Source organism: Dermacentor andersoni, chromosome 5 (genome assembly GCF_023375885.2).
Source record: "Dermacentor andersoni chromosome 5, qqDerAnde1_hic_scaffold, whole genome shotgun sequence".
Lineage (NCBI taxonomy): Eukaryota > Metazoa > Arthropoda > Arachnida > Ixodida > Ixodidae > Dermacentor > Dermacentor andersoni.
Genome location: NC_092818.1, coordinates 125,344,816 through 125,372,557, shown reverse-complemented (window position 1 = coordinate 125,372,557; position 27,742 = coordinate 125,344,816). Strand labels below are relative to the sequence as shown.

Genomic DNA, 27,742 nt, shown 5'->3' with positions numbered 1-27,742 from the left:
TTGATTGATTGATTGATTGATTGATTGATTGATTGATTGATTGATTGATTGATTGATTGATTGATTGATTGTGTGGCATTGCTGTACACAAGAGTCATGGTGTAGGGCGTGTTACGAACGGCCTGCAAAGGTACCGACCTACAAAATTGTCACAGCCAGCCGCAGCTGCGGGGGTGGCGATATTCGAAGAACCAGACCTTGGAACGCATCCGGCCCGCTTCGATGACTCGCTCTGGGAAAACAACAATACGCCGCGTCCCCAAGCGAGCGCCGCCGCTATGACTAAACGCGGTCGGCGGACCAAGTATTGTTATTGGATTTGCGGTGGCCGTCACGGCTTGTTTGAAACGGTGGAACTCCTGGGAGAAGATGTCTTGCGGCTGTCTCACGGGGCTTAGAAGTCATGGACAGACGCGGCGGCCGTTGTCTGTGGAGTCAACACTTGGATGAAGAGGCGCCCGCTCGGGGCAAGACCCGTATCTGCGAAAACCCTCTCACCTTGGTCTGGTCAGTGAAACCTGTGCGGAAGTGAATGAGTGAACCCTCCCCGTCAAAGGCGGGTCGGCTACGATGGCTTCGAACGCTCCGAATTGGTAGCAGGTTGAGCGGCTGCTTTCCCTCACCTAGGCATCTAGGAAGGATATAGTGTATTTAAGGAGCCGTTGGCGGCTCCTCAGTGTGCATTCCTCTTTCAGTCATGTTAGACTGGTGAACTGTAACGTTCTCATGTAGATACAGTAAATAAATCCCATATTCCTCGTTCTCGATAAGAACAAGTCTCTCCCTTAAACAACGTCATCAGCGTGCATAAGTTGGACGACGGCATGGGCCAGCTACCATCTATTTCATGCCCGACTCCAACCATCACAGGCGATGGCATCAAACATTTATTCGTTATAACCGCTTATAGAACCGCCCCACCACAAAGAGAAGCGAGTATTCCGAAAGCTCTCGGTGTCGATCAGAGCATTCTTGCCCTGAAATCAGATTTACGCACTCAGATTGGTGCTCGCGTTACTGCGAGTGCTTTAACGGTTACGCCTGGGCAGCCGTCTGAAATTTGAAATTTTAGCTGCTTTAGCATTATTCGTGGTTATTACGCGCATTCAACGAGAGTTTCAGATCAAGTAACGCACAGTGTTGCATATCTTTCGTCTCTTCAAGTTTATATGAGACTCGCCAGCCTCGTCAGAGCTTCTGAGTTACTTCCTTCGCCCTTCGCACCCGACCTTTGAACTTTTCTCTGGCGCGAGCAATCGATCTTGATAAATCTCGCGAAACTTTACCGCATTCTTTCCGTTATAGTATACGCTGCGGCTATGCAAAATCGACTCTCTTCGAGATCAGCTCTGCCGCTGACGTTTCCCTTTTCCTTTTTTTTACTTTTCCTTTTTTCTTTTTTTTTTCTACAAATTCCTTCCACGGTTTCCCGCAGGCCACATGAGATCCGCCTACATGAACGCTCCAAAGCAAATCTGTTATCTGGCGATCTCCCGTTTCTCGACTACGGCTTTATCAACAACGCAAGACTGAACGCCGAGAGCCGCCCACATGTTGCGAGCAGAAAGTGGCCTTTCCCACTGCCTGCGCCCACCTGTATAAAGATGAAAAAAAAGAGGAATAAATGAACTAAGATGGAGAATAGCAGGGCTATGTAATTTAGAAGCCAGCGCACTCTCGAAAACAAGAACAGCTAATGGCAAAGGGCGATAATCTAATAACGCTCACTACGTTAGTGCGCATAAGCCTTTACTTCGCGCACCCCGCCTTATGCGTATCAGTATAGCTTAGTTCCTTCGGGTGGGAGTCATAATTCAATACCAACGCTTTCAATTGGATTCCACCGAATGAAGCTGGCTAAAATGGGCGAGAATTTCGGGACAAATAATAGGTTAGCAAAAGGATTCACAAGATTTTCAACGTGACGGCCTTCGCACGTGTCCGGGCAACATAAGTTCGCGTTGTAATTTGCGCCTATAGCCTACTGCCAAGTTTGTTCGTTCGTCGTTAAAATGTTGGAGCCCACGACCTTTACATTTGGTTGAGTGAAGGCTGTACCACGTGAGCTAAACACTGTGAATGTACTTCGTTATCGATGAGATCACATGAAAACAATTGAAAATATATATTGTGCACAAAATGGAACGAAATTGCGTATGGAAAAATACGGAAGCGGGGCTTGGAGTAAAGCTTATGGTTGAATATAATAATGCTGCTGATAAAAGCTTATTACCAAATTTCCTGCGTGTCTTCTGCTAATCCTACTTTCCTAATTGCTTCTGTCAGCTTTATGCTTGAACGTTCTTGTGTTGCCGGATATTATTACACCGAGTGATCCAGAAATTAATCCTGTGATACTGGCCTATTGTTTTTGATTTGTTATAGCGGAAGTGTCTGAAGAAGTCAGTTATATCCTGTCACCTTGTTTGTGTAAAAGCTATTACGTTTCAGAAGTATCGCAGCAAGGCGGTATTTAAAGAGACGTTAATGTGCTTCTGCGCCTGCAAGCACATTGCAAGACTGCCCACTAATAGCATTCAAGAAATTTCTAGAGAACGTTTGCACTGTTCCGTAGCATTGATGGATGCGCAGGGGCTATACGATTTTCTCTACGAAGATCTAAGCCAAGTGTTTTGTTCTCCATATAGTTGTTTTTCATTTATACTGCCTGTTTTTTATGTTTTGGCCTATCGTCGCCAAAAAATTGTATAAATGCTCGCAAAGTTTCTTTATCACTTCAACGATAAACAACACGTCTAAAAATAACTGAACGGGCTTTATTTCTGCCTTAGCCTAATGTATAGTACAGGACTGCTGTAGCAGGCTTTACTATTCACGAGCGTCTCCAAGTGTTGCTACGTGCTAACCAAGCGCATTTATGCAGGCGGCTCTGATTCGGAGAAAGGATGGCAGAAACGTCTTCTTCGGTGGCGGAAGCCTCATCACGGACAAGTTTGTGCTGACGTGCGGTCACTGTCTCGCAAGGTACGTCAAATGCAATGGCAGGGCTACAATAGGTACTATACGTTGTCGTCGCTTTCAACATACCTGAAACGAAGGCGAGTTCACTCTTAACACAAGTGACTGCTAAAAATCTTGGAAGTAGAAGTAACTTTGCAAAGAAAAAGAAAATGAGAGATATGTTTCGTATTTTCTTGCACAGGTTTAAGTACAGCAGAGTTCTTGCGTTTGACCTTCATTGAAACGCGACTACCGCGGTCGGTATCGAGCCCGCGACCTGGAGTTGAGCAGGACGACGCTATAGCTACTAAGGTACCACAGCGGGTCCAGTGCGCGCCTATAGATTGCCTTAAGGCGTGCTGAAAAATCTAGAATCCTTCACAAAATTTACTGAGATCATCTATAGAAAGTTTACAGATGCTTTCCAGTGAAGCCAGTGTAACTGTGGCTTTACATTTTTCATCGACTGATGTCTACATTTTCTGCAAATAGCTCATCCCCAAAGATTCTGGGCCAATAGTACACTGAATGCAGTAGACTCGTTAATGAATGTTATCTAGTAACAGATCTCTTCAAGTAAATGAAGGTGTATATAAGAAGGCGAAGAAGTTTACAATAACTATCTAGACGTTTTACGAATACTGTCTAGATTCGTTTCACCCCAATCTGGCGCACACCTTGTACGTTCAGCTGCGTTGATATTGACATCTAGTATGGTCAGAAGCGTTCTTTTTCTTTGTGGCTATGTTATGCAGGAAGCGGTTTATATTTGAAAAGGTACTTAAAACGAGGGGCAATGTGAGGGATGGAGACAGAATAAATACTACACATACTTCAACTGAGGGCTTATTGTAAAAAAAAAAAAAAAGGAAACGTGCAATGACAGCGCGCATGCCCCACCCGGACATCCATCTCACTCCCTCCACCTCACACGTTAGATAAAATAAGGCGAAAACAACCAAAACAGTTCAATCTCTACGTAGCTGTCGCGTAGTACTATGCAGGCATGGCTGACGCACAAATTATCTTCTCGTTGAATATAAAAGGCCTCAGCAACACCTTTTTCCCTTTTCTGGTCACGATTACGTCGAATTACTCGCGTCACCGACGACTTTGCGGTACACTTGCACTTTTTGCAATGCAAGGCCAAGATTAGAGCCTGTAAAAGATTTCACACTGTTGCTGTGCTCGCACAAGCCTAATGTTGAGACACCGACCTGCTCGACCTACATGAGTACTGTCACACAATGCGATATAACAATACAGGCCACGCAAGGCACCAACATTTCGTCATTTTTAGTGTTACACAAGCCTGTAGGTCCTTTCGTTTGCGTTTACGGTTCGTTTTGTGTGTGTGTGTGTGTGTGTGTGTGTGTGTGTGTGTGTGTGCGTGTGTGTGTGTGTGTGTGTGTGTGTGTGTGTGTGTGTGTGTGTGTGTGTGTGCGTGCGCGCGTGTGCGTGTGCGTGTGCGTGTGCGTGTGTGTGTGTGTGTGTGTGTGTGTGTGTGTGTGTGTGTGTGTGTGTGTGTGTGTGTGTGTGTGTGTGTGTGTGTGTGTGTGTGTGTGTGTGTGTGTGTCGAATGGAGCGAGCGGGGTTTATTTCGCTCCATTCAACGCGATGCGGTTTAAAACACAGCGGCATCTCGCTCGTCGCGCGCTCGCGGTGCAGGGAGTCGATGCAAAACATCACCGTGTGGCTGGGCCTGCATCGGATGTCGTTCCCGTCGCTCTTCCAGTGGCGCTCGCGGCCGTGCGCCTTCTTCATCCACCCGCAGTTCGACGAGGCGACGCTGGTGAACGACATCGCGCTGCTGCGCCTCAAGGACCGCGTGCCCCTCTGGAGGCTGGGCGGATACGTGAACACCATCTGCCTGCCGCCGCGGGGATTCCGACCGGAAGGGTTCGCCCTGGTCAGCGGCTGGGGCTACACGTCTGAAAGTAAGCGTGTAATGTAAGCGTTCGTATTGTTCGACAACAATGCGTCTGGCGCCGTCGAATCGGGGGAAAGGATAAGGAGGGGTCAAAGATGACAGTGAAGCGCCGACCACTGAATGAAGACCAGGTATATATGAACGCTGACAACGTTCGCCCTGTTCGCCAATTATAGCTAGCCCTGGTAATGAAAGGCATGTCTGCGCAGGGCGTAAGAGGATTTAATGGGGCGGCGAGATGAGAAAATCGGCGCCCATTTTCCAAAATACTTACTTTTGGTCCGTGGCCAAAAATATTTTTTCAGGTAACAAATGCTCCCATGGATTTACATATAAAAGAGCGTAGTCGATGTGCGGTATACAGAGAAATTCCAATAATTTGCATGCATAAGGGGCTTTTCTGTCACAATAGGCGCCAGCGTTATTCTCCACCTTATGCTTCATCTGCCCTTGACCGAACGCCGCCTAGCTGGCTAGAGAACCCTGGTTAAGGCCTTACCTTCTCGACCTTTCAAAAACAAACTACATACTCGAGTATCATTCAACGGAGTACGTCTGTTCTGCTCATTCTCATGCAAAGTGGAAGTACTGCATCTGGAAGTACAAGAGCTGTCAAAAATGAAATTCGCTATTAGACGGGAACTTACCTCATGAAAAAAAAACTGCTAGCACTTTATTTGTTCCTACAGTGTGGGGAGTTCTCAACTGGAAATCGCAGTTAAACGCGCCTGAGAAATTTCGAGAAGGCCGAAGCATCAGCGCGCTATACGTTAGAGGAGACGACAACAATAACAATCCGCTCAGTGCCAATTAGAGGCGTGATTAAAAGTTATAAAATAAGGAGCGCGTACCGCTATATCCCCGCATACATTTCTCGCTGCTACCCATGTGCTACGTGTATAGCACACTCCTATGACTCCCTGTTACGGTGTGCTGTAAATCTGGAGCGCATTTCCAATAAACAAGTTGCAAAATCATTTAAAATCGCCCGCTTAGCGATAGCTGAGCTCAGCTGTGTTATGGGTTACGACCCGAAAATCTCGCCAAATGAAAACGGACAATCGAATGAAGCTTGATATTGAATTTCACAAGCTTCTGGGCTTTGTGTTAAAGGTAGAGAAGACGTCGCGCCTCTTCCGTCTGTCGAAAATTTAGGAACACCGCATGACCAGCAAAGGAGGGGGCAAGAAAGTGAAGGGAGAGAGGAGCTTTAGTAGGCTGAAAGAAGGAGAAGTGGGCTGGACCTTCCCCTAGCTCCTCACTAGACCAATTGGAAAGGCAAAGGCATGGAAAGAAAAAGGAAGATGGCAGGTGACCACGCATGAAAGCTAAAAAGACTTGAGGCCGAATTCCAAAAGCTATTCGTTCCTCCGAGCTCTTCGGTCAACGGCCTGTCATCTTGGCTCACATTAGGCTTGCTATCACCATTAGATGGCGTGCTTGAAGCTTGAAAGTTATTGTTTAAGGTAATGCAATCATATGTGTTCTTATGAACCGTTCTATACCTGTAGTTTCGAGGTTTTTTCTAATTATATACTCCTTGATGCGTTCACATGTCATTTTCACACCACTTTTGACATGTTCTTTACGAAAAAGGATGCTAGAAAAAAAGGGAGCAGGGGGGATAAGAGCTAGGGGCCGCAACCTCATTGACACAATTCATTGATGTCGTGATTATGTTTAAGGTTCCGACATTTACGCTTTCGCAGTTTGTGATCAACGAGAAAGGGGTCGTCGAAGGACTGAAACGAAGGTGATACACCGATTTCGATTAATGTATACCGCATAAGTCCGAACTTCAGATCAGCATCATATATGTTACTGATTGATTTGTTTGTTTGAGTTAATGTGGAAAAATATACCAGCTGCACTCACAGGTGCGCATCGCAAGCGCGTCCTTTTACTTCTATCTTACTTCAATAGACTATTCTCATTTTTTCTGCCCATTCCCCATCCCCCTGTGCAGAGTAGCCAATCGGACATTTAATGTGGTTAACTTCTCTGCCTTTCAACTCTTGTTTTCTCTCTTTCTCTCGTCAATAGCATCTCGCCACAGTGCTCCCCGCGGATTATTGCGAACTCTTTTTGCAGTCTCCTTGGTAGTATAGATTTTTCTGGGCACTGCGAACGTACATAGCGTATTTGCTCGCATAGTGCTCGCACTTTTTTTTCGAGGAAAATGAATGCTAACTTGGAGGGTGCAATACTTAAGTTACGAATACTCTGGGATATAACGTTCTATGTGCTACATAGAAAAACAATGAAGAATAATGTAGCTGTAAAGTGGGGTTCTCACACCAGTCACTGTAAACTCAAGCGAAATATGAAAAATAAGTTATGGGGTTTTAAGTGCCAAAACCACGATCTGATTATGAAGCACGCCATAGTGGGGGACTCCGGAATAATTTGGGCCACCTGGTGTTCTTTAACGTGCACCTAGATCTAAGTACTCGAGTGTTTTCGCATTTCACCGCCATCAAAATGCTACTCCCGGGGCCGGCATTGGATCCCACGACAAACAAACAAAAGATATGACTTCCAAACAGCACCTACTTTGCAATATGAGCACACGTTCTACGCAAGCAGCACGAGCTGAAATATACTAGCTGAAAGAGAAGCTCAAATGAATAAAGTTATTTTCGCCCGACCTATTCAGAGTCGCTTTTAACAGTGATGTCGGAGCAAGAAGAAGACTATCGCTGCAGCAATTTTCGTTGGTGCGTTGAAAACTTGAAAAAAGAATCACAATATTGATTGCCAATGTGGGGTCCGAGCGTTCTGCGAGTAAATACGCTTTGATTATTTTTATACGTGCTTATGCTCATTTCATCCTGCTTATGGTTAACTGCGAAGAGCAGTTATTAGGGATATTCGCTTGGTTGTTCGCCAAAGTTTTTTGTCACTCAAACCATGACACCAGAAATTATTTCCGACCTTGACCTGAAGAATGTTGTGTTTTCAAGCCTCGCTTTCTAACTGCGACGCCACAGGCGCTTTACGCAAGGTAACGGATAATATTTGCATTGGGCGCTAGCAAACACCTGCTGTTTTCTGTCGGACTCTTGCACCGCGGTGCGGCGCCCCGCCCCGCCCAACCAGCGCGTTGATCGAGACCCGGTGATTTCATTTGATCTAATCTGATCTGATTGGTACTCAGTATCATATGTGCTATTTTATAAACGTACCCAGGGGTCACGTGGCTTCTCATTTCTGTTCGCTGTAATCGGGTTCTGCCCGATTACTGCAAACAGCGGTAATCAGGTGTTACGCCAACAGAGTGCCTCCACTCTCTCCAAATACCCAGGCAAAGTGCTTCATCTGCCGATCTACTAAATTTGGTTATCGATAGCTGTTATACACTCGTGGCAGGGTTTCTGAAGCACTGGCATGCCTTTGAGCCTCACAATTTTTCCTCCTTCGTCGTTGACAGATGGTCCCACCTCCGACGTGCTGCAGGTCGTGGAGCTGCCACTGGTAAACCTAACCCTGTGTAAGCAGCTCATCAGATTCCTCGTGGAAGACACAAATATCTGCGCTGGATTTCTTGAAGGCGGGAAGGACGCCTGCACGGTACGCAGCACTGATCAGCGCAACTGCGGAAACTAAGCCTATCAGATAATATAGGTGGCATTGTTGCTCGCGATGTAGTTTTCACTCTTCTTTTTCTTTATTTTAAATGGTAGGCTCTGGAGAATACTAGCTAGATATCTCGACTACCCCATTTATGTGTGTTCCATAACCGTCACCACACACATCATTAGATAACTATATATGAACATAACTTCTATCTCGTTTCATTATGTCTAGAGCCAATGGGTGGTTTTTATGCTCGGTTTCAAGGCGGAAATAATGTCGGCATGTTTCTGTAGTTCGCATAACTGGAAATGGCGATTGGCGAACCTCAGCTATTACAAGAGAACTAGAAGTCGCTCGTAGAACTCCTAGACACAGGCGTAGTCCTCTAGCTAAAAGTCCTTGAAGTCGCTCTTCTGACGTGTGGGAAAGTCTGTGTAAAATGGGCGCGGAATACGCAATTTTTGTCGTATTAATGCATTGTAAACAGTCAACATGGGCGATACTGATCCGCCCCATGACGTACCTACAAGTCTGCGAAGTACAGTCACTATGGCGTTGACCTCGTTTTCGAGTTCTTTTTTTTATGTGGTGTGCCCAGGATAGCTGCCTATCAAGTATTATGCCAAGAAATCGATGCTGTGTGGCAATCATTAGAGAGTGTCCTTCCAGATTAAGAGTGAAATTTTTTAACTGCCTCCGAGTGAAGGGCAATACAGCTGTCTTTGCGCGTGATAGTACCATTCCTCTCTCTCTCTCAAAAATTGGTTGATGATATTTATTCCGTCTTGCAATGGCATCTGAAGTAGTTGAGCATTAGTCCCAGATGTCCAAATACACACATCATCTGCATACAGTGAAAACTTTAACTGTGATGGCAGCCTTCTTGTTAAATAAGCCATGACGCAGTTAAAAAGGAAGGGGCTGAGTACGCTTCCCTGTAGTACTCCCTGTTTGACAACATGTTCAGCACTCTTCACCCGTCTGAACAAATATTTTGCGACCTGATAGAAATTCAGAAATCCACCGCAAGGACCTGCCAGACAGACCAAGTTCCAACATGCTTAGCAGAACATGAACGTGACTAACAGTGTCAAGTGCCCTCTTCATATCTAGGAATACTGCTATAGTCATGTTTCCACGTGCACGCTCGTGCTCCACGCAGGTTACTATATCTAATATTGCATCCATTGTGCATCTATGTTTTCTAAAACCTACTAAGTAGTTGGACAGCACATTCGTTTCATTACACCACCATTGAAGTCGCGCGTCAATCATTTTCTCCATTACTTTGCATAAACAACTTGTCAAACTAACAGGGCGGAAGGATTCAAGGCACAAAGGCGTCTTACCAGGTTTTAAAATTGGTATGATTCGAGCGACTTTCCAAGAGTCAGGTACAGTTTCCTCTATCCATAAGTTATTATAGATGACTAAGAGAGCATTTGTACCTGTCGGTCGGAGGTTTCTTAGCATATTGTACGTAATGCCGTCCGGCCCAGCAGCGGACTTTTGGCGACACGATGCAATTGCACATTGAAGCTCGCTTAATGTGAAAGTATGATCTAATTGAGGATGTTGGGCCCAGTAGCAAGCAGTAATTTTTCGCTTAGCCAACATTACTGAAATATCAAATTCTGCACATTGTAATGAAAAAGCAGGTCTCGAAATAAGCTCACAAAATTCATCTGCAACTATTATTTCACACGTGTCCCGAGCTACCGCGAGAGCACGAAATGGGAAGCTCTGTGTTACAGGTCCGCTTAAAGAACGAATTACTAGAAAAATTCGTGGGACAGACGTGTGAGGAGACAGCGTGCCGCAGAAATCACGCCAGCGACGTTTGCCTAAATTTTCTATTCGTCCGCGCATTACATTGTGTATTTTCTGGGCGTTTCTGTATGCTTCTAAACTTCCGCTCCGTCGGTAAGCTCTTTCAGATCGGCGTCGGATGGCTCTTAGGTGTTCATATTCTCCGTCAACTGCAGTATAATCTTTTGGAATTGGGACCTTCTTTGTGCATATGTTCATATCGTAATAATATTATCCTGCAAAAATTCTGTAAATCTTTTCACTGTTGCATGTTGATTAGTTTGATCCGTTAGGTGCTACCGAAAAGCTTGCCAGTTGGTTAGTCAGCTGTAACGCCTGATATCATAGTGCATGCTAGGGTGGTTAACAAGGATGGGAAAATGATCACTTCCGCGCGTTTCCAGATCTGTTGTCCATCCCACACCATTCACTAGATCATGTGAACACAGGGTAACATCTATGCAGCTTGAGTAATTATATCCACGAAGGAATGTTGGCGACCCATCGTTTAAAGCAGTCAAGTTGCATTTATCTATGGCGCATGCACTCAATAACGTTACCCCGTGCATCACAATGATCACTGCCCCAGATGATGTTGTGTGCATTGAAGTCGTCACATATAAATACATTAGAATGAGCTATTTTGAAGATATCCACTAGCGCTTCTACTGAAATCTGGTTTGAAGGTTGTAGATATAGATTAATCACTGTTATACAGAGCTTGCCAAAGGATACTTTACATGCGATGAATTCCGGGAAGTGTGAATCACTGGACTGAATTTGATAAGATGGTAGGTCCTTTCTGACGCACAGGAGCACTCTGCTAACGGCGCCTTGACGAGAAGTCTTGTATATCACATAATTCGAGAGGTGAAAGTCGTCATTGATTCCCGCCTCTTGAATGCAAAGTATTGGGAAGTTGTATTGCACAAGCAGTTTACGAAAGTCAGCACACTTCCTTCAAAGACTGTTGGCATTCCACTGAAATATGGATACATTTTTGTAGCGGTTATTCATGTACTGCCTGACGCAGTTTCGGCCCTGATTGTTGACACAATAGAGCTTCTAGAGGTAACAAGGCTTTCACTTCTGGTAGGTTGTTTGCTTCCGGCATAGCAGATAGGATTGCCTTAAGAGCTGCGACAAGCATTGGCAAAATCAGTTGTGTCACCGATGCTGTGGTATGTTCGCTATTAGCTGGTGTTACTTCTGCAGTAGATGCGTAAGGTCGCTGAGAGAAATGTGTGCGAGTACTGGAGCTTTCTTGTGTATTACTTTCTGCCTGTTGTCGTCTGGGTTTCCGTAGCACTGATGCATAAGACTGGGCGCTTGATTATGATCCTCTTGATTTGTCTCTTGATTGCACTGTTGGTTGCTCTCTAGAGGAGGGATAGCTTGTTGGTGCTCTTGGCTGTGGTGGTTCCAGTGCCCGCTGAGGTGGGTGATCTGGCACTGGATGAACAATCTCAAGGCTTGGTGCGGGTTCATTGCGTCGCGGTTGTCTTCCATGGATTAGTTCATGTCGACGCATTTGTGCCGCTGCTTTTTTCTGAGGGCAACCTGAGAAGGAGGCGGCATGGTTACCCGCACAGTTTGCACATTTAGGTTGAAGAAGTGACTTGCACTCCTTGTGGTCATGATCTTCTGAGCAGATTTTGCATCGACGTGTGCTGCGGCAGGTTTTCGCCATGTGCACAAATCTCTGGCAATTATAGCAGCGAAGTGCTGGTCCTAGGTATTCCTCGACAGGGTGACTGGTGAAATCCAAGTAGATTCTTCCTGGAATAGGGCGATCGTCTCTGAAAGTCAGAATTACCGTGTGAAGCGCATGTGACTTTACTGCTCCATCTTCTTGGCGGGAATACCTTATCTGTCTGCGTGCCGATATAACTCTTGCGTCTTTCAAGTATACTGCAGAGGCACATGTTTTACTTTCCCAACGTTTCGCGTGTATGACTCTGGGATGAAGGGCTTGACTTCCAGGCCGCCTACACTTGAGAGCATCAAAAGGCGTTTCGCCGATGCTAAGGAAGCAACGCTGACACTGAAACTTCCATCTCTGTTCGTAATGAAAGACTGTACTTTTTATTTGGAGCGGAAACTATTTCAGCAGACACTTGGTTTGGATTTACTTGCCAAAAAGTAGTACCTTCACTTGTTGGGCGAAAGACAACCGGAATGCCTTCGGTTCGCTTTTTCTTATACGTGACCAAAGTAAATGGTGCATCTCCACCCATCTCTTTTTCATCACTTAGCTCATAATTCGATGTTGTATCATCGTACTTGCTGTCTTCTAGGCGAGGTTTCTTGCTCTCGGCTTCACCGTCAGCCATTATTCCTGAATTCGCTGAAGTTGGTTCCGAGTTGTGGATAACCAGACGTGCCGGCTTTATGAAGCTTTGTGACGCTTGCAAGGCCCCAGGCTTTTCATTACGGCCTGTAGCATCATTCATATGGCTTGTTACGTTTGGAAGAGCATAAGGCTCGTGACGATGTTCTCGGTTTCCGACCACCGTAGCGGCAGGGTAATAGCCAGGTCCTCAAAAAAGAAATGTCGTACCTGTAAGGCGCCTGGCTCGTTGAATCTTCGTCCGACGTCTTGTTAATCAATCGTCGTCAATGGTAACCGTAAATGTCCAAAAAACCAGAAAACTCAGAGCACCACATAAAAACAGCGACCGAACAGATACACTTCCTATTCGGCTTCATAATGTGTTTCTTCGTGTATTTGTGACTAATAAAAAATCGAGCTCCTTGGACCCCTTGTTTCTCTCGCAGATCTTTACCTTTCTCGCTTTTTTCCGGCGTGTTTCTGCAGGGCGACTCCGGTGGACCGTTGTTCCAGATCATCAATGACGTTGCCGTGCAGATCGGCGTTGTGTCCTGGGGCCGAAGCTGTGCAGTGCCAAACTCGCCGGGCGTCTACACCGACGTTCAACCGTACCTGCCGTGGATCGAGCGCGTCCTTCGATACAACAGCACAGCGCTGCCCAGTCGTCGACCTCGCACACGGACATCCACGTTCGCTGCCCGACGCCGCGAATCGTGGAACCGCAGGACTCCGGCCGTAAGGCGACGGCTTCCAGTGAGCGGGCGTCCGTCGCCTCCCCGATACGGCGCCACTAGCGTCACTGCATCGAATGCGATTATTCATTGGACGCACCACACTACTGTGTGATGCGCCATGGTCTCAGCTCACGCTCACGCATAATTTCGTACCGGGGAACACTGGACGCAATTTGGCACGTCCTTTAGGATTGATTAGGCTCCATTACAGCGCTTCGCCCGTCCATTGACTGATGACACGGTCACAGGCCATACACACGGCCCCCAAGAAACTTATCTTGAGAACAGGAACGGTGCGTTGCAGAGTGCGTGTGTGCCATCAAGGGGCGGAAGTTTATGGGTATGAACACTTTGGTCCTGAGTGAACGACGCCAGACTGATAAGCCATTGCTAGTCGCACCGTCGCACTTTCTGTCTTTTAAAACACCGAAAACGATCGCTATAGTGAGCGACAACCCATAAGAGGGCATAAGACACGGCTATGCTTTTTAGCTTGCCGATTGCCCAATATCACCTAGAGTATCGCGAAGTAGTTTTAAAAAAGGTAGTCGTCAATGTCAATTGCAGCCTGGTAAAAAGCATTATAATAGCGGCGGTCAGCTCACCTGGCAATGCATGCTCAATAGAAGTTGCTTGTAACATGAGTGGCCCCAGGTAGACGGTGCAATCGAACTTCTGAATTTCCTAGAAAAGTGTGCTTCGCAGTTTACAGTCGCCCACATGTAAAGTTAGTAAAGTGCTCAACGATTTAAACTTCATACTCGGAGTGCATGGCTTCCACCGCTTATTTGCGTCACTAGTGCACGGGCAGTGGAGACACCGAGCTGACGCCTTGTAGTATACGATGATAATGAGGGCCTTTGTGAAGTATGGTGACTTCCCACACCATAGATTATTTTGATTCAGGAAAGCAAAAGCAGAAGACAGTGCGGTATATTTTTGTTGTTTTCAACTCTGTCGCGCTCTTCGAGAAAGTCTTTATCGTCATCACCGGAAAAACGTTTCCTTGTTCGTGGTGATCATAGATCTGAGCTCGTATTTCCAGAAATAAAGAAATAAAAACGCCATTCACATGTGGTTTCTTGCTAGTGCGATATAATATCGGCCGCCTGGCTTGACGCAAAACATTCAAGTTGACCAAGTCTTTGCGACCTTTCGTAGACTCGGTGCGAACCTTTAAATGTGCGCGAAACTGTGATCTCTCTCTCTCTCTCTTCATCCCTACACCCCCTTCCCCCAGTGCAGGGTAGCAAACCAGACGTGCGTCTGGTTAATCTCCCTGTGTTCGCTCTCTTCTATTTCCCCCTCTCCTTATCTTCCCTGTGTGGCTCAATTCCTTGATACGTGAGTGACACCAATGTCATATCTGGACACGTCGGAGCATAAAGACAGGTTGCGTTTTAATTAAGCTTATTCGTATTTCTTCTCTTTTTTTTTCATAATCTGTAAGTTTCATAATCCAGCTTTTGTTCACCAGGATATGTTTTAGTTGTTTCAAGGGTACTCAGGACGAACACGCGAGTTTGGCCCACTCCCATGTCTGGCCCAAGTTCACGTTGGCGTAGTTTACGTAAACTTCCGAATCAGATCTCCTTAAAGAGCGCACTCTACGTGCATAAGTTCACTGGCGTGAACAGTAATGAAAGCGCTTTGAGAGAGTTCAGCGCCGCCATTGTAAACCACTAATCAATGCTGCATGGCAGCCACACTATTCATCGACCACGTCAGTTAGACTCTATTAACCGCCTATATGTGAGTTTGCAGTGATTTTTAGGCAGTTGAACTTACGGGACACCAGGACTCAGATTTTGTGTCTTAGTATCATTAGTTAATTCAGGTGAAGATGTTTCCGAAGCTTAGGAGATTCCCGATTTTGCCAAACTCAGGACTTTCGGCATGACGTGCCCAGAGGTAATCAACATTTCACCCCATTTCAACGCAGTTGCTGATGTAGTTCAGGCTGCCTTTTTGTAACCTTTCAGGACGAAGGTCTACCTTCGTTAAACGTATGCGGAATAGCCTTTTACAGGTATTGCAGGTACTCAACAGGCGCCGCTGGAGGTAACACCTGTGGCATCACAGAACATTTGCTCGCGTTATTAACCCAATGTCTCCTCTGGTGTGACCCTTTGTGGAGGGGTTCTGAAGAAGTATGTGGCCATGCAATTTTTTTGGTCATTCCACGTGCGAGTTATCTCCAAAGAGAGATTAAATCCAATAGACATGAAAACGTGCAAAATTGTCTTTATTAAACATGTTCAAAGTTAAGCCACTGAAAACATGTAGTATAACGCTTGGACACATTTACCATTGTGACTGACACGAAGATCTAACCAGACATTACGCACGCGCTCTAAAACATCACCTGCACAATACACAACCGAAAAGTTCAGATCTGTACAATTATTTACAGTGAAGATATATTACAATGAAGTTGTCCGTGAGGAATGATATGTTAAAGTGTTCAGGTGGCAAGGTAAAAATGGTTACAGACTAACGTTTTTACCAGTTTACAGCTGTATATGTCGTTGGAGAAAAAATACACTACAAGCCTGACAATTGCTTGCAGCAACGCCTTCGCATCGGCAAGGTATATGAAGCCGCTACTTTCTTCTAACATCTGCTTGAGCGAAATAGTCGAAGAGTCAATGCCAATAGCCAAGACTGCAAAGATACTTAAATTGTGCAAATGTATAAATTTACCTTAGAGGATGCTTACTCTGTTATTTCTCTATGGGTTCGAGTTGATCTGCACCAAACCGGTAATTCTACAATGCTTGATTCTGTCTCAATCTGGGACAAGTTTGATGCAAAATGCAGTAATTGCTCATGATTGATAATGACTGTGATGAAATGGTTATCATGACTGAGTGTTCAGTGAGACGCACTGTATGCTTGATGAGGATTGGTACAGTGTCAATGAAAGCATGAGGAACTTTTCACAGCCTTCGCGCATGGTCTGTATGATTTTCCAGAAAGTGAAAAAAAGAATACATTCACCCAATTAGGTACCATGAAATCCACTGTGCATTATCAGGCTACAGCTGGAAAGCTGTGAATCTGCACAGCATACTTACTATTCTTAAATTTGTCACCTTTAGTGGAGTTTGATTTTCGTACCAGCATGACAAACCCTGCGCGGAGACAGTGCATTGCCCCTATCCCGAACCTGCGGTTTCGTGGTTCCAGGTAGGGACGCTTTGGCAACAATTTGTTAAAAATACCTAAGGGAACTAGGGGAGGTATGGGACAGAAATTTGTTCAAGCAAGGGACGCCGAGGACAAGCAGCGCCGTCCTCAGACTACCCTGCCTACGACGACTTTGCCTTTCCCGAAGGCTGGCGACGGCTTCCCGCTAAAGACGCCACCGCGTAGGGCACAAAACCGAACATGGTAGCGGCCAAGAGAGCGTTGAAGAGGAATGCCGAGGCATAGAAGACGAGTACGTTGTTCTTGGGCAGCGAGACCCACTCAGAAGCCTTGCCGGCGCCGACGGCCAAGATAGCGGCCAGCACTCGCATGGACCAGGTGAACTCGGTCGACTTGACCCGCTGGTAGAAGTCAGAAGTCATGGCGAGGCCCATGCCAAAGGGGAAGGCGCAGTAGCGCATCATGCTGAAGAAGGGCGTGGTGTCGACGTGGATGTACTCCTGCTTGACGCACCATTTGACAGCCCGGTCGACGGACCACATAGGGTCGACGCCCATGAGACGAAGAACGCCGTAAGTAGACAACGCACTGGCGCACAGACCCACGCTGATCAGGACGTACTGCTGGCGGGTCACGTGGTCGGTGTCGAGCTTGCACATGAACTTGGCCAGGAAGCAGCCTGAATGACGGGAGAAACAAACCGAATGTCATTAAATGTTGGTTCGCTAGGTTATGCACGACGTTAGTTACATGCAGCATTTGTCATAAGTTTGAAATCCACTGCGCCAGTGTCAAGATCCGTCGACAGGCAGTGCTCGTTTCAGAGCTGTGTTATGACGTCTGGCATTCAATCCCCTTCTCTTGTTATTGGCCAAGCCACACCATCACCGTCTACGAACACTTCAATTAAGTACTAAGGCGCGCTACTTCTACGCTTTTCTTTTTTAGACCGCGACGCACATGCCCATATGCTACTCCGTTCTTATGCTGATATATTAACGACTGGGTCCTGCGAAGAGGACATCCCGTCCACGGCAAAGCCATCTTTGTCAGCTTGTAGCCGCTACAAGATAAATATCATTCGTACGATTTAGGGAGCGTGTACCTAAAACAGCGTAGCCTTCTCAATGACTTTCCTTTCAACGTATGTCCAACGCCTCTCTCTGCGGGCAACTTTACACCGACTGGACTCGAGACCGTTCACCGAATCAAAGATACTCGGACCGTGGCCACACCCATCACTGGCTCGAAAAGCGATTCTTGCACTAGTGCAATACTTGAAGTGCACCGGCTTAAGAGACCGTTTATAGTGTCGCTGTGTATGGTGTCCCTCCCACACGCACTCAGTGCTTACGCTCTCCCTTCTTTCTTCTTTCTATTCCCCTTTCCCCCACCCCCAGTGTAGGGTAGCAAACCGGATGCTTTTCTGGTTGACCTCCCTGCTTTCCTATCCTTGTTTTCTCTCTCTCTCTCTCTCTCTCTCTTCTGCCACCTCACACAAGTTCTTTTTTCTTAATTTCTAACCGCTTTCCTAAAATATCGTTGCTCGAACACCGAGCACCAGTGAAAGGACAGGAGAGACGCACTCACCGATGACCATGCCCATCAGGCACTGATGGGGGAAGTGGGCGGCGATGTAGACCCGCGACAGGCTGACGATGCACAGGAGAGCCGCGTAGGCGCACCAGTAGAAGGAGGAGGTCCACGCCTTGCCTATCTGCTGGGCGACGCCAGTGCGACGCAGCAAAAAGTCCAGGATGATGTACCAGATGGCCGCCGACACCATGGCGTGGCCGGAAGGCGATCCGGGCCCGGTTTCGCACGTCAACGAGTACTGCCGGATGGCGGGCGTACCGGTGCCCGTGCGGTTGTACATCTCTGTTTCGTGCACCCACCAGTAAGGACGCTCGCCATGCAGCATCCTGCGTGCACCAAACAAAGAAGGACGCGTGTGTGAACACTCAGTACCCAGCCATGGTATTAACTTTCCTTAGCTTATGCGCGAACTAGAATCTCCAAAAAAAGTACCGGACCTTAGTTTCTCTCTCTCTCTCTCTCTGTATATATATATATATATATATATATAATGGTATCGTAACCACGATACCATTTATTTCGAGTTTATCGAGCCTATGCTCACGCTTGCAAAAGACTAGGGCCCACGTGAGAAAACCACCCTCGCCATTGGATGATATCAAAATAGCACCCGTATTTTTCATCACACCTCATTTATATGTTCAAACAAATTAAAACTTCTTATGGTGATTTTAAGCGTAACGTTTCCTTTTTGAATGTAGTGAAAGGGCGGCCATTCGATCGTGCTTTAGTCTGTCTCCATAGGGTCGAAATACACTCTTTAAATGCATTTATAGACAGCCAACTTCTCAAGACTTTTCACCCGGCGCGTCAATGCAGCCCATTACATTTGCTGACGAAACACGGTTTCCCAGATGTTTCCTTCCACGGCGCGTGGCCTGTAACGACATAGTTCAGCAGAGCATTCGGTGGTGACTTAATCTACACCCTCGCCTCAATGTCGGCCAGCAACGGTTTGCTACTCCGGAAAATGAAGTGTATAGAGGCTTACCCTTACCTCCATAAGCAACCCAAGATTTTTATCTGGCACGACATGTCATGGTCTCGAAATCCTATCACTCATTGCTGTTCCGCGTCTTGCTTACAGAGGCACTGAAGTTGATATCTACGAGATACGCAGTAAACGCATTACGAATGTACAGAACATTCCAGATTTCGTAAAAGTGCAAAGCGATTACACATGCTTCTTCCTGCGTTTCACTAATTCCAAACTAATCAAAGGTAATCAAAGTGTCTATATATAAAAGGATGAAGTAAAATACGCCACCGTATAAGAGAAATCTAATTGTCATTTCTTCAGTGGAGGGCGAAAATATGCATTGTTTCATTATTACTTTTGCTAAAAAATTGTCAGATAATGACGACGTAGGCCTAAGGGCAATAAGATATGCTGCTAGAGTATTGTGCCACGTACGCCGTTAAGCTTTCCAGTGCTGTTAACAACTGAAATCAAAGCGCATTGTTTCTCTGGCTAGGCATATCCTTTCAGAATCCCTTTCTAAAGAACCTTTCTAACGTCATAACAAAGGTTTTATGACCCAACCATGGAAAGATAAAAGCGGGTTCTTAACACAGATGGGGCGTTTAAGCGCTAATATGCTGCAGCAGAAGAAACCATAGCGCGCTGCAGAAACAATAAAAGTGTTATTCGACGAGCTCTGTTCGTATGAAGACATACAAGCGAAATCAATAAGTTATATTTCGCTTTGCAAAATGTCCCGCAGTTGAGCTCCCAGAAAAGCAGCCGATTTCAATTTAGCGCCTTATCTACACTTCAGTATTGCAATATTTTTTTTTTTTTTTGGGAGGAGTTTTCATGTATCCTGCAATGTTTCTTCAGTTAAGACGCGAAATTTAGTACTTTCTGACTTCCATACAACAAGGACGCAGACCTGTCGGTAGAAAATTTAAATGTACAGGACAAGTCTTAAAAATTACGCTCATTATAAAAGAATGTAACGTGTCCGTATATCCCTGTTTCGAGCTTTCTGTCATTATCTGCCATCCTTGCGAAAAGAACAGGTTATTCCAATGAAATAGGTTGAGCTGACAGCATGGAACAAGCACGTTTCTCAGATGCGTTTGTAACATGCGCACGTCTTTATGCAGTGCTTCTGCGCCCCATTGTGGATATTGGTTATCCTGTTTTTCGCAGAATACGCCGATTATAGGCAGAAACTCTTTCTTTATTCCATTTCCTGTCATCACTGCTTGAAAAAGAACGAAGCAGGATTACCTTTCGCAAGTGGACGCCATAAGAGGAGATCGTCATTATGATTATCATCATCATTCTATTTAAGTCCGCCGCAGTTTGAAGGCTCCAAGGTACCCCCAGTGGCTCTCCTTGCTTCAAGCGAACCCACACTATGTCGGCAGGTTTCTTACTATCACCGTTCAATTCAATCTTCTGCAGCCCTCGACTGCTTACAGGAAAATCACTAGTGCACAACAGCACTCACCATTTAAGCACCTGGTTGGACCACTCGGCGATGATGGTGACCCACATCAGTCGGCGTCCCACCGTCCAGTCGAGACAGTATATGAGCGGCGCGAAGATGAGGAAGGCGTACCGAGGATCTCCGAAGTTGGAGATAGCGAAGAACAGACCATGCTGGTGCTGAAACCTGCGTTGCAATAAAAATGGTGCATGCATTTTTTGTGAGGAATGACTACAACCTATTTAAAATGGAAAAAATGCATTTGTATCATTTCTTATTAGTGATGATTACATGTAATTCAATCCGCCAGTCGTGCCTTGGAAGATAACGTTGCTAAACGGAGAGAATTTGCACTGTTTGCGCGTCAGCTTTGATGCCGACGATATAAACCTTGAGTCGACCAAATGGATGGGTAATGCAGCAGCGTTCGCGCCTGGGAGAGTAGGCTACGTATCACTACAGAAAGCCGGCATCAACAAGACGAAAACAGACGTACTGTCCAGATAGAGTAAAGACAGGGTCACCGTCTAGACGAACATAAAGTGAGTAGATATCCTGCCTGTTCAGAATGCAAGCTGTATTCTGCCGTGTCTTTTGTGCGTGCCCGTGAGTACATTTAGCCATTCTTTCATGTTCGAAATCGCGTTCGTGCTGCATTCCTGCAGCAGCATAGGCAGCATACCTCGGTCTTTTACAATTTTTTTTACTAGTTTGAGTAACGTATATTTAGGGGAATATAGAGAGCCCTTCAGCTTCCATGTCCTCAGATCGAAATTCGAGACCCAGCGGTACTGTCGAATGTCCCTAAATTCTAGCTAAAGAGCAAATTGTGCAAATTTTGCCCGTACGCAATCGAAATTTCTCGAACAAGAAACGCAATGCACCACCGTCACCTGAAAGCAGTATCAGTAGCAGTTCAAAAGGGCGATAAAAGGGGCTAGTTAGAGGCTGTTCCTACTTTCTTCTTGCGCTATGCAGTACGAAGAAACTGGGACAGAAAAGAACGGACAGAGGATTGGTGTGCATCATTAGTCTGTCCGTTCTTTTCTGTCCCGCTCTCTGCGTACTACACATAGCGCAAGGAGAAAGTGCGATCGGTAGCAGGATCGACTAAAGCGACGAAGTGTACCTCGTCCGAGAAACTGAAAGCTTAACCCTTTCAGCACTGGTCTGCGTTCCTTCGTTTTAGGTTTTGACACGTTGGTCAACGCAATGCAGAACTAGCCCATCAGCTACCTAGTTCGTTCTGCCTGATTCCAGACAGCATTTCAAAAGTTGCGCGCTTATGGGAAGTGGCAGTTCTCTTTACGAATTTAAACAGTGCGCAATGAGGAAAGTACGAGCAAAACCCACCTGGTCTGCAGTGACTGGATGGCGAACATGCCATTATCGTAGAGCGTATCCATCAGGATCATTTCTTGCAGCCGGCGATGAGCAAGGCACCTACGGTTGGCACATCCTGGAATGAACAGTGAGAGAACAGAGATGAGTATTCAAGCAATATAGCCTATAACGATCGTTGAGGGGTACGCTCGGTTTTTCCTGTTTCGTAAGTATTGAATATCAGCGTAGGTAGATTTCGCTCGAGTGCTCTCGCTGTTTCCATGCGAATTGGAGACTGCAGCATGAGTTAGCAGTTCGGGGCCTACCGTGTGTGTTGCAATGTTTCCAAAGACTTATCGGACTGCAACCGTCAGCGTCTGTTTGCCGGATGTTTTCTTTTTTGTAGCTTGCACTGGCATTATATTAACTCGCGCGCAGGCGTTCAGTACTGCACAGCGAGAAATTAGAAGTTAGCACCCTAGCGAAATTGCAAACGGCGCTTCAGATAGCGCAGCCTTCGACATATTGAAGCCTACGTCAGCTAGCTACCCTCCTCCAAGGAATGCACCTATGCATAAAATGAAAGAAATGCAAGGAATCGCCTGTCATGCAAATATTGCGCGAAATCCGATAAACCTTATCCCGAGTCTCTAGCAACACCAAAATAAAGGTAACAAGTAGCGAAGCGTACGCTTACCAAGAACACTGGAGCGATGATTCCGAAGGTGAGAGAATGCTCAAGTACGCTGCAGAGCTAAGGACAAGCACGTGTCCACGAAAGAGCAGAGTAATAAGAAGGCACTCGAGAAGCGGCTTCTTCGGTAACACTCGAATCCGGAAGGCAGAACAACCTGATCGTCAGTAACGGAGAGCTGCGGTCTCTGTGCGGGTTCGACGTGACAGTGAGTTTCTTAAATACGCCTTCCAGGCGACTTCGCGGTGCCCCGCCAATTATCAGGTGCGGAGAACGGGCGACGACGTCACGCCCCATCAAAGCCCGACAGCCCAGACGGTGCGTGAGATCGTGGGCGAGGGAGAAGCGCGAGGTGGAAAAAAATAAAAGCCTCGACGCGCCACGCGAAATCACGCTCGTGGGGCGCACGCGTTAGGGCGCGCTTAGGTGCCTTCTATCTTCTCTTCCTCCGATCACCTCCTCGCCCTCATAACGCTTGTCGCCGGGGCGGCGAAGCTTTGGAGGCCGGACAGAGAGGGAGACACGTGCTACCGGCGTGGCGGCGTCATGTGCCGCTACGTAATTATGACGATACGGACGCGTTGTTCCCGGGGGCTTCCGTCACGTGTCCCCATGTTTGCTGCTGGGCTGCGGCGGCGAGTCGCAGACGCTCCGGCGCCCTTGGCAAGGAGGAGCTTTCTTGGCTTGTCTGGCGAGGAAAAAGTTAGGGAAAAAATAAGAAAACAAGAAGCCGTGAAGGGATCCTTCTGAACACTGCTGGGAAATCACCTCTTCGCTTTCTCTTCCCTCCACTATGTCAGCCCACCCTCTAGCTATGGCAAACCTCGGCTGTCAAAACGGAGTGCTCATGCGTTCAACGGCTGATCGTGTCGGACGTGTGTTGGACTTTTTATTACGTGGACGTAACTGCTGCTGCTATGCCGGATGGAAAAGAGAAAGAAAATAAAAAGCGGGGGAACCAGTTGCTGCTCTGCTCTTCTACCAACTCTAACAGCATCCATGCAGCAGCAAGACCGACAGCGATGTACGACGTATTGGCTCAACGCCTCCGCGATTCGCCTTCCTGCCTCGGCCGCCAGCGTATGACGAAGAGCGTACGATATTCGGCTAGCAACAGAGAATTTCCTGCCTTAGCGCCGAGGTTCTGCGTCGTTACTTGGTTTGCTCGCTGCAACTGGCTGTCCCCGTCGGCGTGCAGCGATCTGTTTTGCCTTTCGTTCTATCGTGACTCAACGCTTTCACTTCTGTCTTCTTGTTTCATTTCTTTCTCGCATTACTACCGCTTTCTTCCGGTTTCGACAAAGAGCACCCGGAAAAATACGTCCATTGAAAAACAAGCGCAGCAGGGTCGCAGACGATGGCCTCGCGTTGTTGTCTGTTCTTCCCGCGAGTTTTTGGCCGCCCCTCTGAATCAGCCGCTCGGCACGCGCGGTGCAGGTGACGTGAGCGAGATTCCACCGCCCTCTGAGCGCTCGCACAGTCCCAAACAGGCCAGCTAAGCGGCAAGCCAAGTCAGCCTACCCTTTGGTTAAAGTCATAGGGCACAACAGAGTATTCACAACGTGCACTGTCTTCGCACAACAGTAGAAGCTGAGCGGGCAGGCAGCAGTATTCCGAACGATTGCGTTGTGGCTTATCTCTGTTTGCCATGTGTGACATACTGTGGTGACCTCTTTCGAGGCAACTCAGCAATTGTGTCCTTTTTTTCAGTGTGTGTGTGTGTGTGTGTGTGTGTGCGTGTGTGTGTGTGTGTGTGTGTGTGTGTGTGTGTGTGTGTGTGTGTGTGTGTGTGTGTGTGTGTGTGTGTGTGTGTGTGTGTGTGTGTGTGTGTGTGTGTGTGTGTGTGTGTGTGTGTGTGTGTGTGTGTGTGTGTGTGTGTGTGTGTGTGTGTGTGTGCGTCTGTGTGCGCTTGCGTGTGCGCGTGCGTGCGTGCGTGCGTGCGCGTCTAACGTGCATAAGATATGTGCCACACTTAAGAGCTCTCGACTACGCAAGGTCGTTCAGACATCGTGCTGAAACAGGCAACAACTTTAGGTGACGTACTCAAACGACCCTGAGGGCATGTCTGAAGGTGCTGGGAAAGGTTAATACCAGCGCTGAAAACAGCGATGACTGCCTTGTAAATATTGCGAAACCGAGCCTGTATCATGTACGAGGTCGATGACGAGAGTGCGACAGGCATGCAAAGGACTCCTGAGAGCGTCGATAGCCAGTCGACCTTCGACGCGACGAAACAAAAATTAAACCTGCCCATTGAAGTAGCAATGGCTTGAAATTTGTCTAACTTGAGAAACAAAACATTTCGATGGCGTCCAAGGTGATGACATGTGCCGTCGGAAAGACCACGGTGATGCGTAAGATGTTATAGTGTCCACACTGCTTAAAATTTAGAAACGTCGAACTCGCACCTCAAAACAGATTTTAAAAACTAGCATGGGGAATATCTTTGACGAGCACCACACACCATTAAAAACGGGAAAGTCCGATTCCCTATACCGTAAATCACGATTCCTTCAGTCATCGCCACGGCTATTCAAGCTATGAGCAAATAATACTGATAGTGGAGCAAATGGTATCGGTAATATTGATTTTCTTTTAGTGCAGAAGAATAATAAAGAACGAAGGTTTGATTAAAAGTGCCCTCTCCAATGCACAGACGAAGCAGAAGCATCCAAGAGAGCTTTGTCGTACCAGTGATATCTGGGGCACTCCTCTCCGATAAGGAAGCGGTTCATCCGGCTGTTCCACGGCGTCCTTCAAATCGGGCCCCCGTGCGGCCATACGGGCGTCAAAGGAACGAAGTCCAGTGAGATACCGACGGGCGCGATTCTTCCCATGTGGAGAGAGAAAGTCGAGCGTGCCGCATCGGCCAGCCGGGACGCTGATTCGTCAAAAAAGCGGCGCTCCCTTCAAAGCTCACGCATGTTCGTGAATTATCAGTCAGTGACGCGTCGGTTATGCCCGTATCGCCGCCTATCTCGTAAAGAACTGCGCGCCGTTAGTCAGCAGATTAGGAAGCGACCGGATGGGCGCGACGGGCGTGTAGAAGGGGGTCAGTGGCACGCGAGGTGCGGATCAACTCGATGTTGGCGTTGCGGTGATGTTTGCTTTCGTTCATCGATGCGGCTTCACTGAAGGCCCCGACGAAGGCATTTGCCGCGAGATTCGCAGCGAGTGGCAGCACCGTCGCTGCGTTGCTGTGGGTAGGCGGTCGGCGCCACGCATTGGAATCAGCCTTTGCACACGTTACAGAAACAAAAAAGTGACCAATTACAATTACTCCTTTCAAAAATGTAATTGATTACAGTGATCAAATACTGCCCGAAAAAGTAACTGCGCAATTAACAAAGAAAAGTAATCAATTGCGTTTACACTACCTTCCTCCCAACTGTTAATAATATTGCACCAATTCAGTAAATAGAACGAGCCGGCCATGGTCCTTTAGGAGCGACACGTGCAACGTTTGACACGTTGTTTATTTTCACTAACAACTGCTTTTCAAAATTTGACGTCGGTCATTTTCGCTCGTTTTCTTTATAAGACATCTGCAGCGATACTGAAAACTCGCTCTTTATGCGCGCTGGAGAGAAGGGCGGCGTTAGTATATACGAACATCTTGAGCACAAGATGCGGTTACTCAATGACCGATGCAAGCGTCCGTGCTCTCCAAGAAATAAGGGCGGTGCTTCATTGTTGGTGGGGCTCAGAGAAGGTCATCCCGGTTAAACCAATAAGAAATCTGGAAAAATCGGGACCCTATAGGCTATTACACGGCATCAACTTCCGAAGTGGTCCATGGATATCGAGCTATATATCAGCGCCGGTTACATTCGTCGATAAACATCCGGTGAAGCGTTAAGATGAGGAGATAAATACTGACCAACCGGGCTTTCATATATGAACATGGCGCATTCTCGAAGCTGGTGTGCGGCACGAGCGCGGACGATAACTATACTGCAATTCCCGCTAAATGGGAGTACTCAATCTAAGCTGTGTAGCCTGTTGCAGCTTTTCTCGTAAATAGAATAACTGTTTGCATGTATTTGATTACTGAAACAAGCAAGTTATTTACCGTGAGCGTTACCGACTTAAAGAGTAATCGATCGTCTACAAAAGTATATAAACTGTAATTTGATTACAAGTACATGACATAACGTTATCTAGTGAGGCGAGTCTAGCAGTACTATTGGAGGAATTAGAAGGCAGTAAATGGGATATGATAGGGCTCAGTGAAGTTAGGAGGACAAAAGAAGCATATACAGTGCTAAAAAGCGGGCACGTGCTGTGCTACCGGGGCTTAGCGGAGAGACGAGAACTAGGAGTCGGATTCCTGATTAATAAGGATATAGCTGGCAACATACAGGAATTCTATAGCAATAACGAGAGGGTGCAGGTCTTGTTGGGAAACTTAATAAGCGGTACAAATTGAAGGTCGTACAGGTCTACACCCCTACATCCAGTCATGATGACCAGGAAGTCGAAAGCTTCTATGAAGACGTGGAATCGGCGATGGGTAAAGTCAAAACAAAATACACTGTACTGATGGGCGACTTCAATGCCAAGGTAGGCAAGAAGCAGGCTGGAGACAAGTCAGTGGGGGAATATGGCATAGGTTCTAGGAATAGCAGGGGAGAGTTATTAGTAGAGTTTGCAGAACAGAATAATATGCGGATAATGAATACCTTCTTCCGCAAGCGGGATAGCCGAAAGTGGACGAGGAGGAGCCCCAATGGCGAGACTAGAAGTTAAATATACTTTATACTCTGCGCTAACTCTGAATACTGAAAGATATCTATAGCGGGTCCACAGCCACCGTAGTACTCCATAAACAAAGCAACAAAATCCCAATAAAGAAAGGCGTCAGGCAAGGAGATACGATCTCTCCAATGCTATTCACAGCGTGTTTACAGGAGGTATTCAAAGACCTGGATTGGGAAGAATTGGGGATAAACGTTAATGGAGAATACCTTAGTAACTTGCGATTAGCTGATGATATTGCCTTGCTTAGTAACTCAGGGGACCAATTGCAATGCATACTCACTGACCTGGAGAGACGAAGCAGAAGGGTGGGTCTAAAAATTAATCTGCAGAAAACTAAAGTAATGTTTAACAGTCTCGGAAGAGAACAGCAATTTACAATAGGTAGCGAGGCACAGGAAGTGGTAAGGGAACACATCTACTTAGGGCAGGTAGTCACGG

The 27,742-nt window shown here is 46.7% G+C and overlaps 2 protein-coding genes across 2 annotated transcripts; one reads left to right on the top strand and one right to left on the bottom strand.

The window, feature by feature from the left end:
• On the top strand, window positions 1-15,892 carry LOC126532057 (trypsin-1-like). Its single transcript, XM_050179751.3, has 4 exons — window positions 1-2,985; window positions 4,630-4,898; window positions 8,322-8,461; window positions 13,095-15,892. The coding sequence occupies exons 1-4, from the start codon at window positions 2,879-2,881 to the stop codon at window positions 13,452-13,454; spliced, it is 876 nt and encodes a 291-aa protein (XP_050035708.2). The 5' UTR covers window positions 1-2,878; the 3' UTR covers window positions 13,455-15,892.
• Window positions 15,571-22,762, bottom strand: LOC126531100 (glucose-6-phosphatase 2-like). Its single transcript, XM_050178495.3, has 5 exons — window positions 22,547-22,762; window positions 21,880-21,985; window positions 20,548-20,712; window positions 18,083-18,414; window positions 15,571-17,171 (listed from the first exon to the last, which is right to left on the bottom strand). The coding sequence occupies exons 2-5, from the start codon at window positions 21,939-21,941 to the stop codon at window positions 16,654-16,656; spliced, it is 1,077 nt and encodes a 358-aa protein (XP_050034452.1). The 5' UTR covers window positions 21,942-21,985; window positions 22,547-22,762; the 3' UTR covers window positions 15,571-16,653.
• Window positions 22,763-27,742: the final 4,980 nt, after the last annotated feature.